This window comes from Gorilla gorilla, chromosome 1 (assembly GCF_029281585.2).
Source record: "Gorilla gorilla gorilla isolate KB3781 chromosome 1, NHGRI_mGorGor1-v2.1_pri, whole genome shotgun sequence".
NCBI lineage: Eukaryota > Metazoa > Chordata > Mammalia > Primates > Hominidae > Gorilla > Gorilla gorilla.
This window is the reverse complement of record NC_073224.2, coordinates 20,077,134-20,096,676: the sequence shown is the minus strand read 5'-3', so window position 1 is coordinate 20,096,676 and position 19,543 is coordinate 20,077,134. Positions and strand designations below refer to the sequence as shown.

Genomic DNA, 19,543 nt, shown 5'->3' with positions numbered 1-19,543 from the left:
GTTAGAATGACATAAGGTAAGTTGTTGATCCAGATATTAGAATTCTGATTGCTAAGTGACTAAAAGTTTAGGGCATGGGCAAAAGATACATAAAATTATGTATCTGAGCCCTTTCCTATTTCCAAGGCCACCCAAAAGTAGAAGAAGCCACATGGTAAGAAAGGTAGTGGAACTCTGGAAAGAGCAGAGTCTGGTCTGGAAGTCAGGGGGCCTCCTTAGACCTCAGCTCTGTGATTCACCAGTGGTGGGGTCTGTACACCTCAGGCTCCCAGTTGTCCAAACTCCCAGACTCTTTACTTCAAAATATATTATGTGATTTTTCATTCTGTCATATTTACTGGCTGTATGTCTGATAAATGTTGCTTTTTCCCCTGTGTCCACTGGCCACAATCCACAATATATTTGAACTAATTGCTATATTCTGCCCAGGAACTGGTGATTTGTAGCATACTTTCACTTCCTATAGCATTTATACATTTTCCCCATTATTTGTATCAGAAAGTATGTCTTTTGTAGTATTTAATAAACTAGAGATGCCTCACTTATTGGTGGAATGAAATATTCTAAGTCAGTCAGATTTTCAGAAAAATGAAGTTTAGACAAAGTTTAAACACAAAACACAGTATAATTGCTTTGATTAAAATCCTTAAAAATTCTTAGCATAATTTAACTGTCAAGGTTATAATTGTAAACATCCATCATTACTCTTTGCTATAATGTAGTGATGTCCCCAGAGACTGTTGAAACTGTTAGCCTGCAATGCCCTGAGTCCTTTTATCTGTTTCTTTTCTGTTCTTTTAGTACTTATGCTATTGATAATGTGCTTTTTCTGTAACAGCCATTCTTTTACCCTTTTATTGTCTCTTTTTTTTTTTAGAAGGAGGCTCACTCCGTCACCTAGGCTGGAGTGCAGTGGCATGATCTCGGCTCACTGCAACCTCCGCCTCCCGGGTTCAAGCGATTCTCCTGCCTCTCAGCCTCCTGAGTAGCTAGGGCTACAGGCACGTGCCACCATGCACGGCTAATTTTTTTTTTCTTTTTTTTAGTAGAGATGGGGTTTCACCCTATTGGCCAGGTTGGTCTCGAAGTCCTGACCTCATGATCCACGCACTTCGGCCTCCTGAAGTGCTGGGATTACAGGCGTGAGCCACCGTGCTCGGCCTGTTGTCTCTTTCTGATCTGCAGTTCCCTTGCAAAAAATAAGTAGTTGAAATAAGTATTAAGAAAGTCACAAAAACTCATCAACTTCAGACATCAATTTTAGCCTCCCCTGGTTCTCAGCTATATTCTTTAGCACCGAGGTTACTGTATAAATAAGCTGTTAAATTTATCCTTTGATATCATTCCAGTTTAGGCATAATTTTGGCATTACAAGTTTTAATATACCATTGCAGCAAAATACCACTTTTTCCCCGCAGTGTGATCATTCTTATCCTATTCTAAATTTTCTTTTAGGTACGCAATAACTGTTTGGTATTTTGATGCAGATGAGAGAGCACGAGCTAAAGTAAAATATCTAACAGGTAAACGTCATTTGGGGCCAGGATATATTGGTACAGAAATACCCTGCAATCAGGTGATGCTTTCAGGAAACTCAAGCATAGTCTTTGTTAACACCATGAATACTTACTTTTTGTTTTTTATCAGATTTCTTATTTGCCTTATTTTTTAAGAAGACATAAGTCATCTTCACTGTTATCTTTAACCAAAAAAATTGTCAAAGGATGAGGAAAATTTGAGGCAAAGAAGTCTGAGTAAATTATTCACATACAAACTGAGTTTTCTGTGATTATCCTTTTCAGTCAAAGGCCACTTAACTCTAGGTAACGGCCATATGGTTTCCTCTCATTCACTCCTTAAATTAATACCCTTTCCTTTTCAAATGGATGTGCTCTAAACAGTACTCTAGGTCTTCCATGTTAAATGTAGACATGAAGAAAATTAATACAAAGAATTATGAATTCAAATGCCAAAATCAGTAAATGACACAGACATGTAGATTCCATATCTGCTAATGGTGTACATAGGTCAGCACTCTTGTACTGAACCTGAAGATCCTTCAGTTATGCCGGTTCCCCTTCTCTTCCACTTATGGACTGCCTCTCCAAGAGCAGGGGGTCTGTTTCCCATCTGATGGACTACTTACCTTCTTTTCTTTAACTCTACTTTCTATCTCCAAAAATCCACTGAGTATTCACATTACTGATTAGCTGTGTTTTCCAGAGCCATTGCTAATCGCACGTCAACCTTACATAAAAATGGAATATTCATGCATTTTCTATGTATTTTTAAAGCCATTATTTGTGGCACAAGCTCAGTGTGCTTTCAGAGACACTGAACACCCTGTTGAAGAAATTCAAATGGCTTTTAAAATAAAAAGACAATCATTATCTCTGTGTAGAGGATGGTTTTATCCTTGAAGGTTTACTATTTGAAACCTTATCTCAATAGAATGCTGAGGGAAGTTTTTGGAAGTACAAGTGTGATAGTTTTCAGATGATGTTTGCAAAGTTGAAATATTGTCCATACTCTTAGGAATTCAGTGGAATGCAGTAGCAGAAGCTCTCTGGTGCTTAGTGAATGAATGAAATTTTTTTTTTTTACCTTGCAGGTGAAAAAGGTGTGAGGGTTGAACTCAATAAACCTTCAGATTCGGTCGGTAAAGACGTCTTCTAGAGCCTTTGATCCAGCAATACCCCACTTCACCTACAATATTGTTAACTATTTGTTAACTTGTGAATATGAATAAATGGGATAAAGAAAAATAGACAACCAGTTCGCATTTTAATAAGGAAACAGAAACAACTTTTTGTGTTGCATCAAACAGAAGATTTTGACTGCTGTGACTTTGTACTGCATGATCAACTTCAAATCTGTGATTGCTTACAGGAGGAAGATAAGCTACTAATTGAAAATGGTTTTTACATCTGGATATGAAATAAGTGCCCTGTGTAGAATTTTTTTCATTCTTATATTTTGCCAGATCTGTTATCTAGCTGAGTTCATTTCATCTCTCCCTTTTTTATATCAAGTTTGAATTTGGGATAATTTTTCTATATTAGGTACAATTTATCTAAACTGAATTGAGAAAAAATTACAGTACTATTCCTCAAAATAACATCAATCTATTTTTGTAAACCTGTTCATACTATTAAATTTTGCCCTAAAAGACCTCTTAATAATGATGGTTGCCAGTGACTGATGATTAATTTTATTTTACTTAAAATAAGAAAAGGAGCACTTTAATTACAACTGAAAAATCAGATTGTTTTGTAGTCCTTCCTACCTTACACTAATTTGAACTGTTAAAGATTGCTGCTTTTTTTTGACATTGTCAATAACGAAACCTAATTGTAAAACAGTCACCATTTACTACCAATAACTTTTAGTTAATGTTTTACAAGGAAAAAGACACAATAAGAAGAGTTTAAATTTTTTTGTTTCGTTTTGTTTTGTTTTTTTTGAGACAGTCTTGCTCTGTTACCCAGGCTGGAGTGGAGTGGTGCATTCTCGGCTCACTGCAACCTCCACCTCCCAGGTTCAAGCAATCCTCCCACCTCAGCCTCCCAACTAGCTGGGACTACAGGCACACACCACCATGCCTGACTAATTTTTGTATGTTTAGTAGAGACGGGGTTTTGCCATGTTGCCTAGGCTGGGGTTTAAGTTAAATTTTTTAAAAAACTAAAGTGACTGGCACTAAGTGAACTTGAGATTATCCTCAGCTTCAAGTTCCTAAGATAAGGGCTTTCTTAAGCTTTCAGGTATATGTATCCTCTAGATGTAGACAATAATGTTCCATTTCTAAGTCTTTTCCTTTTGCTTCTCCTTAAATTGATTGTACTTCCAAATTTGCTGTTATGTTTTTTTCCTAATACTGTGATCTATCTGATCTGCAGACAAGAACCTTGTCTCTGTTGAAGAGCATCAAGGGGAGATTATGTACACATTGAAACTGAAGTGTGTTACTGACTTAATGTGCAGTAACTCCTCAGATATCTGTTAAGGCATTTCCCAGATGTGATGCCAGCCTTCTTACCTGTACTGCAAGATGCTTAGCTTAGAAAAAACAAAACAGATGCAAAATCAGATAATTTTATTTTGTTTCATGGGTTTTATTTACTTTTTAAACAAGGAAGGAATATTAGAAAATCACACAAGGCCTCACATACATGTTATTTAAAGAATGAATTGGGACGGATGTCTTAGACTTCACTTTCCTAGGCTTTTTAGCAAAACCTAAAGGGTGGTATCCATATTTTGCATGAATTATGGGTGTAAGACCTTGCTCACTTAGGTTTTCTATCTCTGTCCTTGATCTTCTTTGCCAAAATGTGAGTATACAGAAATTTTCTGTATATTTCAACTTAAGACATTTTTAGCATCTGTATAGTTTGTATTCAATTTGAGACCTTTTCTATGGGAAGCTCAGTAATTTTTATTAAAAGATTGCCATTGCTATTCATGTAAAACATGAAAAAAAAAATTGTGTAGTGAAGCCAACAGTGGACTTAGGATGGGATTGAATGTTCAGTATAGTGATCTCACTTAGGAGAATTTGCAGGAGAAAGTGATAGTTTCTTGTTTTTTCCTGGCCCATATTCAGTTTTGTTCTACTTCCTCCCCTTCCTTCCAGATGATAACATCACATCTCTACAGTAAGTGCCTCTGCCAGCCCAACCCAGGAGCGCAAGTTGTCTTTGCCATCTGGTCTATAGTACAGTGCGCGGCGTTAGGCCACAACTCAAAAGCATTATCTTTTTTAGGGTTAGTAGAAATTGTTCTATGTTGATGGGAGGTTTGTTTGATTGTCAAGATGTACAGCCACAGCCTTTTAATTTGGGAGCCCCTGTTGTCATTCAAATGTGTACCTCTACAGTTGTAAAAAGTATCAGATTCTACTATCTGTGGGTTGTGCTTGCCAGACAGGTCTTAAATTGTATATTTTTTGGAAAAGTTTATATACTCTCTTAGAAATCATTGTGAAAAGATCAAGAAATCAGGATGGCCATTTATTTAATATCCATTCATTTCATGTTAGTGGGACTATTAACTTGTCACCAAGCAGGACTCTATTTCAAACAAAATTTAAAACTGTTTGTGGCCTATATGTGTTTAATCCTGGTTAAAGATAAAGCTTTGTAATGCTGTTTTTATTCAACACATTAACCAGCTGTAAAACACAGACCTTTATCAAGAGTAGGCAAAGATTTTCAGGATTCATATACAGATAGACTATAAAGTCATGTAATTTGAAAAGCAGTGTTTCATTATGAAAGAGCTCTCAAGTTGCTTGTAAAGCTAATCTAATTAAAACGATGTATAAATGTTGTTGAAACATTATGGTGGTTATTTCCAGCTGTCTTTTTTGTTTTTCAATCCTTTATCATACATTGGCTTTCCGAATGATCCCTTTCATCAGATAAAGCTTTTCTGGCTTAGTCTAGGACATTTGTTATAACATTTTGTAAATGATAATGAAGGAAAGAGAACAGTAAACATAGGAGTTCAACAATTTTAGAAACATCCCTGGGGTCATTGGACTGTCTGTGGGATCCATGAAGTCTGTTTGGATTCTCAGCACTTGAATTCTTGCCCTTTTAATAGGATTTTAAAAATTATTTTAACATTCATAGCTGTTGACAGATCTGTATCACTCCTCTGCTGCAAAAGGAAGTGGGGTTAGGCATTTATCTCTAATTGTCATAGATGTACCATTGTGTATATGCAAGAAGGTTTAATTTGTGTGGTCATAACTAAAATATGAGAGCTCTTATTAAGGTGAGATCAAAATACCTGTTTATATATCTGTTATTTAAAAAAAAATTTTCCACAGTGTTTTGTTATTTTCCAGCGTTTCTTAGAACATTTGGGAATTACACTAAAATATAGCTGGGTGGATTGAAGTAAAGGGCAAATGAGTTTGAGATGAAGTTTGAGATGTGCTCTTTTATATACAAAAAGCACATCTTCCACCTTAAACAGTTGTATGAGATCTAAATGAAATACAGTGTGCAAAGTACCTTACAATGCATGGAACAAAGTAGGCCTTCAACGAGGATTATTCCCCTTTCCTTTAACAATATGATAGCATAATTGCAGAGAGAGAAAATTGGGGTAATGAGCTTTGAATAGCTAACGGTTTTATCAGTTGTAAATGTGAATCATTTGGAAGCAGGAGTGTTGTTTGTCTTATTAATGACAGGTCTTATTTTATAGCTTAGATTTAAATTAAATCACTGGTGCAAGGCACTTCATCAGATTATTTTCCCAAAGTGCAAAAGTGCATGTGATCCAAGAAAGAGAGCTGTATTTGGGTATGAACTGCAATGATACATATTTATGTCATATCTAATAACATAATTGTATGTTGGATTTTTTCAATTAGTTTATAAATATTCAGAAGTAACTAGTCTCCATTGCTTCAAAGATAATTGTTTAGACTTCTCAGGCCATGAATTTATCCCTCAGATTATGTTTTTGGTTTGAATTTTATCTGAACCGTGGCGATGTTCAAGTATGTACCATGGGACCAGTGGGACCAATGAGACGTGTGAAGGGCATGGCCTCATGAGCTGGAAATAGTTTCATAAGTAGAACACACTAAATGTCAGCCACTTCACAAGATGGGGAGAGCCTAAACAGCTGCAAGTAGCTAAAGCTCTTTTTATTGAATAATTACTAAACAGTTGTCAAAAATTATTGATAATTTTTGCTCTGAACAAGATGTCATTGGGGTCAGAAAGTTACTGGATAAGGTCTTCATTGAGATTAGGATGTTTTCTGCCAAAATTATTCCAAATGTCTTCTACAAAATACCTTTACATTTTTTTTTTCCTAGTACATGCAAAGTGTAGGCAAAGCAAATTTTGTCTCCATTTGTAATTAAAACAGGATCAGAGAAGTGACTTGCTCACAGTCACAAAGCTTGTAAGTGGTAGAGAGCCAGGAATTGAGTGTGGGCTTTCCTTGTTTAATTTTGTTCGAGTGGCTAAATCAACTTGTCTGTGGTTGTTAAGAAAAACAGTAGTCCCAGCTGGTCACGGTGGCTCAGCCTGTAATCCCAGCACTTTGGGAGGCCAAGGCGGGCAGATCACTTGAGGCAGGAGTTCGAGACCAGCCTGGCCAACATGGTGAAACATAGTCTCTACCAAAAATACAGAAATTAGCCGGGTGTGGTGACACACACCCGTAGTCCCAGCTACTCAGGAGGCTGAGGCAGGAGAATCACTTGAACCTGGGAGGCAGAGGTTGCGGTGAGTCTTCGCCACTGCACTCCAGCCTGGGCAACAGAATGAGACTCTGTCTCCAAAAAAAAAAAAAAAAAAATCTATTGCCTTTAAAAATTCTTAATTAAAAAAAAAAAGTAGTCCCTCACATTCTTCCCCTGAGAAAACAAGTGTCAACTGTTTTAAATGATTCTTTGGATATCTCTCCACCCATTAGTTTAAATAATATAATTGGATTGCTGCCTCTTGATTTTTTTCAGTGTTAGGCATTTTCTCCTAACTTCTCCACATGGCAGATCTCTCTCCAAGGTTCCTCCACCATCTCTACCACACATAGGCAAGCAGACATCCATCTGCCCTGGTCTTCCTTCTGTTCCTATGCTGTAACCGAGATCAGGTTTGTGTTCCTGTTATGGCTGTGCTAGTCAAAGCTGAGACGTACAGTAAATCATGTTGACTTTACTTTTCTTCCACAACTTACTTTTTCCCTTAATGTCTTGATTTTTCGTTTGTTCCCTGTGGCTTCTAACTTGCACCAATCTGGACTGGTTGCTCTTAACGCCTGGGGCATAGCTGTCTTTCTTGGGTCTCCCTTCACCTGTGTTCTAGAGATTCCCTTCACCACTCTTCTGTCAGCTCTCCTGTTTCCTGGATCCCATGTCTTCATCTTTCTTGGTTTACTGAATGGAGCATGCCCTCTAATACTTCCTGTAGAAATGTATGGATGGTAAATTTTCTGAGACCAATATCTTTGTTTTACCACATTTCATTGGTAACTTTGGAAATCATGTTCCAGAATTTTGAAAGCATTGCCTCACTGGTTCTAAGGTTCCAGTGTGTAGATACTGAGAAATCTGAAGCCATTCTTATTTCTGATTCTTTATGTGTAATCTTTTTCTTTGTGGAAGCTCATAGAATATTCTTATTCCCAGGGCTCCATAGTTTTATAGTGTGCTTTAATGTGTGCCACTTGTCAACCTCTGTGCTAGGAATGCAGACTGTAAAATCACGCCACCATTTTGGGACATTTAAAAAATTTTCTCCATCCATTCTCTGTTCTCTCTTTCTGGCATGCCTTTGTCCAGGCAGGGCCTCTACTGGTTTGAACCTATTTTCTTCTCTGGTTACTGTGTATCTTTGTCTTGAGTGGGGACATCTGTTTTCCCATTCTTGTGAGTATATGGTGTCTGTTATTAGGTTTCTAAGTTTCAGGAGCTCTTTTTTGTTCTCGAATTTAAGAAAATATATGTAATAATCTCTTAATTGATACAGTATTTAACTTTTTTCTGTTTCAATTTTTTTTCTTTCATGCTAGAAGTTTTCCTTAAATGTCTGGTACCTCTTGCTTGTGTGTTTACATTTAAGAGGAAGGTACTTGAGTTTCTGGTTTTCCAAGGAATATTGGCTGCTTCCTAAATCTAAAGCTCTATCGTAGTCTTCCAAAAACCATAAAGACAAAAGACAGCAGTCACCATAATCTGTGCCTGCAGCATGTCTATGAGACAGAAAAAAAATTCAACTTTGTCTTTTTTTTTTTTTTTTTTTTTTGAGACAGGGTCTTGCTCTGTCACCCAGGCTGGAGTGCAGTGGCATGATCGGGGCTCACTGCAGCCTCGACTTCCCAGGCTCAAGTGATCTTCCCACCTCAGCCTCCCGAGTAGCTGGGACTACAGGCACATGTCACCATGCCTGGGTAATTTTTTTTACTTTGTGTAGAGATGAGGTCTCCCTATGTTGCCCAGGCTGGTCTTGAACTCCTGGGCTTAAACGATCCTGTCCCCCTCAGTCTCCCAAAGTTGCTAGGATTACAGGATTGAGCCACCACGTTTGGCCAAAAAACTTCAATTTACGTGGAGGCAGAGAAAAGCACATCTGACACTAGAGCCAGCGTCAGAACCCTCGTGAGGGCCGAGAGTCAGGTGGAAACTACAGGGTAAAGACATGGGGCAGCAGGGTCCTAGAGTGGCAGTAGAAAGGAAAAGACAGACCGGGTGTGGTGGCTCGCACATGTACTGCCAGCACTTAACTGGTACCATTTAACTCTTATCAACAGAACATTCCTGAATCAAGGAACTCAGCCACACAAACCCCTTGTCCCTGCCTGCAGAGAACCAACTGGTTTTGCAAGACAAGGAAAATAAAACCTTTTAATATGAGCAGAAAAAGGAAGATAACATCCATAAAAACTACTAGAAGAAAAAATGAGAATCAATTACAGCTGATGAAAATTCTCAACCACAGGCAGAAGAAAACTACCACTATCTAGTATGAATTAAATAGGCCTTTGCAGAAATAAAAATTAACGTGAAATTAGAAATTTAAATTTCAAAACAAAAATGGACCAAAGGGGGGAAAAAAACACTGAGGAACCTGAGAAAAGTTGAAGTAACTCAGCAAAGAAATTGAAAAAGATGAATTAACTCAATTTAAGCTACAAGGTGACCAAGTGGAAATATAATGAAGGGCATTGCAAAAAAGGTAGGGAAGCAGCCAAGAACAGAACAGTTACGAAGGGTTAGAAAGTATGACACACACACGTGCTCCCTTGTGGTATAGTTGCACAATGAAATCCCGTACATCAGTGAGACCAATCTACAAACCCAACAATTCGGGTGAGTCACGTCATGTGGAGAAGCTGGGCTCCAGCCTCTGTGCATGGATCCCATGAAGGTGGCTGTTTGGTGTTAACAACAAACTTATGTGGGTCCATATAAAAATAAAGCCACTTAGACGTGTGTAGGTATGCATATGTATACACACAAATATATATATATATATATATAATTTATTTATTTATTTTTTTGAGACAGGGTCTTGCTCTGTCGCCCAGGCTGGAGTGCAGTGACGCGATCTCGGCTCACTGCAACCTCCACCTCCTAGGTTCAAACAATTCTCGTGCCTCAGCCACCTGAGTACCTGGGATTACGGGCGCCCACAACCACGCCCGGCTAATTTTTGTATTTTTAGTAGAAACGGGGTTTCACCATGTTGCCCAGGCTGGTCTCAAACTCCTGGCCTCAAGGGACCCACCCACCTCGGCCTTCCAAAGACCTGGGATTACAGGGGTGAGCCACCGTGCCCAGCCAATATTTACCTATTGAATTATTTTAAAGGCGTACAAATACATATATGAGTACTATGAGGAATCTTTTGTTTAAAAAAAAATACCTCCCAGCTTTCATGCAAATCCAGATTATCATATAGTTTACCAGGAATGCTTACAACCTGGAAATGATTTGGGTCTCAAGAGTATTCTAGCTTGAAAATATACCTATAACTTTGATTCTTCAGAAGTATAGAGAAGAGTCAGTGTTCAGGTGTTTTTTTTTTTGCAAAGGTGTATAACCACGGAACACGAGAATACCCAGCCCTAACATTCACTTAACACCAAGAATCCAAAAGCTGCCTGTTTGCTCTTTCAGACCTCTCAGGTAGAGGCAAAGACATAGTTTAGAGTACTATAAGAAACAGTACAAAAGTACAGGTCTTGCTTTGTCTAGAAGATAGATAGCCGGTTGAGCATGATCTTGTTTTGCCCTATCTGGGTACCAGTTTCTTTCTTGCAGGAGACTACTATGTTACATGTTTAGAGTGAAAGGTGAAATGCTTGAAAACAGGTTTAGGAGACTAAAGTGTTCTGTAGATCAGTCTGTTTGAACAAGCACACATTCTTGGCCTGCTGCGTCCCCTCACAGAACTTGAGATCATAACCTGTTCTTTCCTATCTATGAATCAACTGGTAATTAGTGTTCCAGTTGTCGGCAAGTTTCTTTTATCCACTTGGCTTGGCTCAGCCAGAAGTTTGGCTTACCAAGAGCACCACCTAGTGTTCACTAAGCAAGATGGTAAATCTTGGTAAATTTAGCACCAGTACTGAAGAAAGCAAATGGCACCTTGCTTCTGTACTACAGTTCAGAGTCATTTAAGATTCTACTCTTCATTTCGAAAGATATGTGATGATGAAATATGTAATCATATAACTTCTAACATTCTAATGGGATACTAGGAAAAAGCCAGAGCTAATCTGCACATTGCATTCTGTTCTAATTTCAACTCCTTAGTCACTGTAATTTATAATTGTCATATGAAGAGTTTCACTTCTTTTGGTGAATATGCCGATAGTCAACAACTACAACAAATTGCTAAAAAGTCCACAGTAGCCTTAAGGACAATAAAAAAATTGAGACGAAGAATAAAAGGAAACCACTGGATCACGATTAATGCAATACCAGGATAAAAAACTTAAAACACAACATAAAAAGAGCTGACACTGCACGCACCCAGAAAGGGTCCAGCTAGGTGCTAGTTTTGCAGGAAGGTACATCAGTTGTTTCACTTTGACGTTCGTATTTTAAAGTCCTGTAAGCTTTAAAAGCATGATCTCAGAGCTATCAGACAATGGGACAGTATGAAGTTTTGTCATAGTATTTTCCTTTCCACTTTAGAATTCCCAGTTAGGATATGCATATGCATATCCATAGTCTACAAAAAGCAAAACAAAATTTTCTTTTTTTTTTTTTTTTGAGACGGAGTCCCGCTCTGTCGGCAGGCTGGAGTGCAATGGCATAATCTCGGCTCACTGCAACCTCCGCCTCCTGGGTTCAAGCAATTCTCCTGCCTCAGCCTCCTGAGTAGCTAATTTTTTTATTTTTAGTAGAGATGGGGTTTCACCATGTGGGACAGGATGGTCTCGATCTCTTGATCTCGTGATCTGCCCGCCTCGGCTTCCCAAAGTGCTGGGATTACAGGCGTGAGCCACCATGCCCAGCTTTTTGTTGTTGTTGTTGAGACAGAGTCTCACTCTGTCACTCAGGTTGGAGTGCAGTGGTGCAGTCTCAGCTCACTGCAACCTCTGCCTCCTGGGTTCAAACGATTCTCCTGCCTCAACCTCCTGAGTAACTGGGATTACAGGTGCATGCCACCACACCTAATTTTTGTATTTTTAGTAAAGACGGGGTTTCACCATGTTGGCCAGGCTGGTCTCAAACTTCTGATCTCACATAATCCACCCACCTCAGCCTCCCAAAGTACTGGGATTACAGGCATGAGCCACCATGCCCAGTGCAATTTTTTTTTTTTTGACACAGTTTCGCTCTTTTTGCCCAGGCTGGCGTGCAATGGCACAATCTCGGCTCACTGCAACCTCCGCTACCCAGGTTCAAGCGATTTTTCTGTCTCAGCCTCCCGAGTAGCTGGAATTACAGGCACTTGCCACCACGCCCGGCTAATTTTTTGTATTTTTAGTAGAGACAGGGTTTCACCATGTTGGCCAGGATGGTCTCGATCTCTTGACCTCGTGATCCGCCCACCTCGGCCTCCCAAAGTGCTGGGATTACAGGCGTGAGCCACCGCGCCTGGCTGCCCAGCACAATTTTCTAAAGTAAAAATTAAGGCTAGGTAACATATTAACACTGACTTTAAAATAAACACTGTTTTGGCAGGGCATGGTGGCTCATGCCTGTAATCCCAGCACTTTGGGAGACCGAGGGGGGACAGATCACTTGAGGTTAGGAGTTCGAGACCAGCCTGGCCAACAAGGTGAAACCCCATCTCTACTAAAAATACAAAAATTAGCCAGGTGTGGCGGCACTCGCCTTTAATCCCAGCTACTTGGGAGGCTGAGGCAGGAGAATTGCTTGAACCCCGGAGGCGGAGGTTGCAGTGAGCCGAGATTGTGCCACTGCACTCCAGCCTGGAAGACAGAGCAAGATTCCATCTCAAAAAACAAAACAAAAACCCAAAACCCACCGTTTTATAAAAACAGAATCTAGACCCCATGTCCCCACAGCAGGGGGATAGCATTTAAGGATTGAGCCAGAATTACCAGCTCTGCTTCTAAGTTGGGAAGTTGGCTTTAAAAGGGAAAATCTAAACAGAAACAAAACTATGTCTCTATTATGAATGACATATTTGGGGGAATATCAGAATTCTTAGGGTGCAAATTTTCTCAAGTGTTTAACAGATGTAGTAAGGCTTATTTAATTTCAAATTGAGTTCCATTTTCTCAACTATTTCCATCATATCCTAGAACCTGAAACCAACTCCTGACTTTACTACCTGTTTCTCAAAAAATTGTCTCTTCCTCTCCCTCCCTGTCACTACCCTTCCCCCTCTTATCTATGCTGTCTCCAGAAAAATGCATTGGAAACACTTCTCAACATGTCCTCGACTGGCTTATAAGCCTTTCCAAGCCCCACCTTAATTAAGAGATGCTTATTAGCAGGTATCACACAAACCAGACATAAAGTGAGGAACATGAGATCCCTGGCCTCAAACTTGTACTACTTAGCTACATCTGTCCTATCTGCCGTCTCTCCTTTGGCCATTTTGCCCCTCACATTTTACTCTATTCACTTGGAATAGCATTCAGTTCCCTCGGAACGTGACTTTGTGTTCCTTCTTCCCTTTGAAAGGTTCTTCCCCACCCTTCTTTAACCAGGCTAACTCGACTCACTACATGATTCAACTTTGGATGTTGTCTCCTCCAAGAAACATCCCCCGAAGTCCTGGGCAGAGCTAATTTTTCTTCCTACAGTTTACCCACAGCACCCAGCAAAAACCCTTGTCATAGCACTTAGCAAACTCTAAGGAGATTAATGTGCATTTGTCTTACTCCCCAACTATGCTGTAAAGCTCCTTGAGGGCATGGACCATCTTAGCTACTTCACAGCCCCAGAACCTTGTGTGGTTTTGGCTCAGGAAGCATTTAATTACACATAATTTGTTACATTCATTTAGAGAAAATGATCCTCTATGAAAATATAACTATATATTGAACATAATATACATTTTAATACCTATTTATAAGTATTTATTAAAATGTTTTAATGCTTAAGGAATATCAAAATTTGTGAACAGCCAACCAGTCTAAAATGAAAAGGGCTGCTAACAGTGTTATGAATGGTGAACAACTAAAACTCTCACACATTGCTGGTAGGAGTGTAAACTGGCAGAATTTACTAAAGCTAAACAGAAATATACCCCGTGACTCAGCAATTCCATTCCTGTATATATACCCAACAGAAAAGATAAGAATGTTCTTAGCAGCATTATGCTTAACAGCCCCAAACTGGAAATAATTCAAATGTCCATTAACGTTAGAATGGATGAATAAATTATAGTTTATTCATACAAATGCAAGAGCAATGAAAATGAACTCCTGCTACACATAGGAACAAAGATACTACATTATAAAATTAAAAAATAATCTGCGATGATGGGGTGAAAACAGTGGGGACCTCTGGAGGTGGTGAGGGTCATGGGTATCAACTGGGAACAGACACCTATAGGAAGCCTTCTGTGGCAATGGAAGTGTTCTCTAACTTGATCCGGGTGGTAGTTACACAGGTGAACACTGTAACAGCTTACCCAGCTGTGCACTTAAGATTTGTGCACCTGTATTACAACAAAGTGAAGGAAAATTGCAACAAGAAAAAAGAAAACTTGTGAACAACTGTATTAGGTCTATGCCAACAGCATGTACAGCCACAAGACAAAAAGCAAACTGATAAAAGTCTCTTTGTCCTTTCCCTATAACATGGAAAATTTTTTTTTAAAAAAGATTACTTTAAATGCACAAATGGTATTCCTTTTATTATAATGGTTTAAACTTGGCTTAAAGTTCAAAATACTATTTCCAGATAACTTTCCACTGTTACATCAACTAGGCAACTTTGTTATGTTTATGTTATATGTATCAGTTACTTATCAGCACAGAACTTTAACCACTGTGCTAAATTTTGAGAAAACAGCTAAACTCAATATAAAATTTGGCCTACAGAATTATAGTGGCTATTTGTTACTAAAAATATTCCAAAAGAAATTTACTTATTTTACTATATTCCATATTCTTTAACTTAAAATCTGCTGCCACTGTTTAGTAAAAGTGGGACAAATAAAATTCTTTAAAATATAGAAAATACAGTTCCTGTTAAGATTTTGCAAACAAAAAAATTAATAATACAATTTGAGTACTCTAAAACAATATACTTTGTAGTCTAGATTGTGGTTTTGGTCAGTATGTCTGACACTATGAAGATTTACGTCAGTTCAGGGAATGAGTTCTAATACTATTAATAAATAGTCAATATAACCAAACACCTGACAGGACTCCCCATATGAATATTTTTAGAAAAGTATACAAATAAAAAGATTAACAGATTTTTAAAATCCTTAAGAGCAAGAAAGAACAAAAGTATCTAAAAATTATACATGACAGGCAGAACCTGGGTTACAGTATACCTAAGGCAAGAGTGAATGTAGCACCCTGAGACACAAAACATCTTAAAATTACAATCTTATATGTGTATATATAAAACAGGACACTTTCTATTGGTTATGTGAACTAGATTATAACCTACAAATCTTAGTATTAACCAGAACTTCCTGACTGGCTGACATAGCACATTAGTGAGGTAATACAGGTGGTACTTGAGACTTTGAAACCTTTTTCAAAGACTTTCTTCGCTTTTGACTTTGATGCTGTCACCTTCAAGGCACCAGTCCAAGTGCTCATTAATCTGAGACTCCAAAACTTCATTCTGACAAACTGGGCAATTAACCATTTTGCCCTGACTGGATGAACTGCTGGAATTCTGAGCTGTGGTACTATACTTTGGATCATTACCACTGCTTTTTATTTGCTCTTTCTTGATAAAAAAATTGTCAAAAACAGTCTTATCTTCTAGCCTAGGTCGTTTATTTGGGAATGTATCTTCAGACCCACTCACATCCTGGGATGGCATCACAGATGCTGATTCCGTTACTTTTGAAGAATTTCTTAGGGATATCTTAGAAGATGAAACCCTTCTTTGAGAACTAGAAGAGACTGAGTTTTTAGGGATGTTGCCAACTGTTACACTTATCCTTGGAGATCCACTCACACCTCTGAAAGCCTTTTGGTTGGCAAATGATACTCTAGGAAAGTAGTTGCTTAGAACATTTTGGTGACTGTTACTAACAGCAGGGGAGACCAGATGAGAATTTTTACTTGAACCATTCTGTTCAAATTTCACCTTGATTTTAGAATTAGGTCTTACAGCATTTGCTGAATGGTTTTGATTTAAAAGATCTTGGGTTTTATTAATGGCATGTGAAGTGATCAGTTTCCCAGGTGAAGGTAAATTGCTTGTTTCTCCTAGAACATATCCTTTCCCACTAAAAGGGATTACTAGCTGGGCCTCACCTCTGTTGGGTTTATCTGCCAAAAAAGCAAAGAAGATTGTTATGTAAGTGCCTCAACTCAAAAGAAATACAGTAACAAAGATTAAACTAATGTACAGTTTTCTCAAAATGAAGAACTAATATTTTATTCTATCTTACATCCATACAATCCTATTAATGGGAGAAGGGCAATCTTCAGAATTCAGGAGTTCTGATATTGAGAGAATATAAAGGATAAAAAAAAATTCTCTCATATTTAAATAAAGAATCTTACCATGCCAAAGACCAATAACAAGGCAACATTTACCTTGAAAATTGCTTAGTGTCCTTTATGTGTAATTCCAGGAGGGAAAACCTGCTGCCTCATTCTTATCTTTCCTTCTACTCACGAAAATGAAGATACGGTCTTTCCATATCAATTCATCTATAGCTCTTTCACTCAATAATTAAAGATTTGGGAAATATAACCTATGTTCTTGGGTTCTACCACATCAAATCAACAACTTCCCAAGGGAAGAAGCATCTTCAGTAACTCTGAACTTCACAGGAAAAGGGTAAATCTTGAAGATGAAGTACTGGCAAATATATGTCATATCCTTTTCCCATTCTTTGAATGAACATACATACATCAATAGAAGTCACTTGGATAGAATCCAGCTGATAGGAAGGGGTGTAGTTAGGATGTATATTCCGGGCATTGTTACTTGAATTATTGTTTTTATTTTGACAATCTTTTTGCCTTCTGTTTCCTAATAACTCAGTGAGTCAAGATAGGGAAAGGAACTTTACCTCAAATATTATCAGAGATTGAATTTTGTTTCTTTGAATAAAAAGAAACTGAAAAAAGTTAATAAAAATAAAAATATCCATGGAAACTATTCCTACTTTTACTTACTTCTGTACAGAGCAAAGTCTATTTTCCTACCATCATTTCATGGACAATGGGATTTTTTCCTTAAGTCTACACTTGAAGACTTCTACACCAGAAATGATCCTTAAGTTTATCTTAATACCAGTTCTCTGAAGGACAGTATTGTCTGTACATCGTAGCTATGGTCACATAAAAATCAGAAGAATATACACGAAGGTACCTTTATTCTCTGCGGCCAATACTGGTTCCTTTCCTAGTTTTGCCTTTCCTTTGCCTTTTTTTGAGTAATTCTCTGGTTCCTTGATTTTTATGTAAGTGCCTCCACAGGTTTTCTGGTGCTCAGCCCACCAATAGTCATGAGCAGAGGGTTCCCTGTTAGTAGCTCGTTTGACATAGCCATAATACGGTGGCCTGTGCTGGCATGGCCCATTGCAGCGCCACCAGTGTCGCCGATACTCATCCACCTCATCGTGAAAAGTATGGTATACCTGAGTGGAGACAGAATTTTTAGTATTCAATAAGCAAGTTAACAACTGCAAGAAAACAATGTACATAAGCCGTCTTTTTTTTTTTTTTTTTTCAATTTTTGAAACTTTGTTTCCCAGAGCTTTCTGAAAAGTTCTATTTTGGGAGAGAAAGCAACTATATTTAGTTTCTGTTCAAAAGTTGATTTTAATGGGAAACAGCAGCAATTAATACTTCATAAACTGTGTAAAGATAGATGCACACGGGATTAGAGGACAAAAAAATCTTTTAAAAACAAAACCACAGAAAATCTTCATGAACACTAAAAGTTTCAGAAATCAAATTTGTAAATGATCAAAAATTAGGATAAAGATTTTATGTAATACCATACTAAAATAAGAATCATTCCCACTGCTAAATTGAAGTTTTCCCTATAAGTAAAAATAGCAAAGGGTTCTAAAGGACTAAACTACTCCCTACAAATGCCTGACCCAACAACACAAGTATCTTACCCAGTGAAGCTTCTGCTAAGCTCACTCTCCACATTCTCCAAGTTCTGTGCTTATGTCTCTGTAATAAGCCTTACGAGGTACCATTTTATCTGTTTATAAATATTTCTATTACCAGACTGAAAAGTTCTCCAGGATCTGAATGTTTTAATTTTTTGTGGCCCTAGTGGCTAATATAGTGCTTTTGGCACCAAGAAGGTGCTCAGTCAGAAAAGCATCATTCATTGAGTCAAATAAAATTCTCTGAAGTGTGCTTTTCAGGCCTTAAGTAGGATGCCTTCTTTTTCACCCTCTAGACAAAAATCCTATTTAGAACCCAAGCAGAAAACAGTTAAGGGAAAAGATCTGACTGAAAAGAGGGTCAGCCCTCCCAGCATGGTGGCACCGAAGACTATAGAGCACCATTTGAAATGACTCCTAAATGACTATGGGCACCTTATTCTTCTGCCTTCTCAGTGGAACTCTCTGTGTAAGAGTGAGAAGCATCTGTATGTAAGATTTTGGTGTTTTACCAAAGACATTTAGCTTTCTAATAAATTCTCCTTGTGGGAAAGAATGCTAAGCTTTCTATAACTCTATAGATAGTTTTAAACTCACTATCGCTCCATCCTAAGCAAAAAATTTCTACTTGGTAAGCATGCAGAGAATGCGCATTATATTAAATGCAGAAGGGACTGAAGGACATAGGTTTTAAGGCAAAGCAGCATGGGAAACCACGCACTCTATTATGTTCAGAACTCTTAATTCATTACCAAAAAAGAGAGGCAAATGGATCTGTTTTGTTTGTTTGTTCTGTGACATGGACTTGCTCTGTTTGCGCAGGCTGGAGTGAGGTGGCATGATCTTGGCTCACTGCAACCTCCGCCTCCCAGGCTCAAGTGATCCTTCCACCTCTGCCTCTCGAGTAGCCGCGACTACAGGCGTGAGCTACCACGATTGGCTAATTTTTGAATTTTTTTGTGGAAACAAGGTCTCACTAAATTGCCCAGGCTGATCTCAAACACCTGGGCTCAAGTTATCCTCCCACTTCGGCCTCCCAAAGTGCTGGGATTACAGGCGTGAGCCACCACACCCAGCCTGGATCTGTTCTGCTTCCAATTCCTGTAACTCCTAAAGCTTGGGAATGTGACTTTTAACAATGTAGTCACTAAAATAAAATTACTCTACAATGTAGATACCCTGCAGAGTTCCTTATAACAGGATGTAACCTGTAAAAGCAAGGAGTGTTCACTCCTTACAACCTCTCCTAAATAAAAACACACAGATATCTAAGATAAAAGAACAGATACTCTTCCAGCTGAACAATG

General features: G+C 38.3%; 2 protein-coding genes across 8 annotated transcripts in view; one reads left to right on the top strand and one right to left on the bottom strand.

Annotated features, from left to right (window-relative positions):
- The window catches only part of EGLN1 (egl-9 family hypoxia inducible factor 1), a 60,562-nt gene extending 55,224 nt beyond the window's left edge, over positions 1–5,338 (top strand). Inside the window, exons 4-5 of one of the 3 annotated variants that reach the window (XM_004028581.5) lie at positions 1,456–1,523; positions 2,612–5,338. In XM_004028581.5, coding sequence (XP_004028630.1) covers positions 1,456–1,523; positions 2,612–2,676 — 133 coding nt within the window. In that variant the 3' untranslated portion in view covers positions 2,677–5,338. Of the gene's footprint in view, positions 1–1,455; positions 1,524–2,611 lie in introns of those variants that run through there. The other 2 variants (XM_055373111.2, XM_055373116.2) reach the window with 2 other exon arrangements.
- The window catches only part of SPRTN (SprT-like N-terminal domain), a 32,722-nt gene that overhangs the window by 1,395 nt on the left and 11,784 nt on the right, over positions 1–19,543 (bottom strand). For 2 of the 5 annotated variants that reach the window (XM_004028580.5, XM_055373088.2), the window contains 2 exons: positions 17,483–17,750; positions 14,333–16,428 (listed from right to left, as the gene is read on the bottom strand). In XM_004028580.5, coding sequence (XP_004028629.3) covers positions 15,680–16,428; positions 17,483–17,750 — 1,017 coding nt within the window. In that variant the 3' untranslated portion in view covers positions 14,333–15,679. Of the gene's footprint in view, positions 1–14,332; positions 17,751–19,543 lie in introns of those variants that run through there. The other 3 variants (XM_019031843.4, XM_019031844.4, XM_055373097.2) reach the window with 3 other exon arrangements.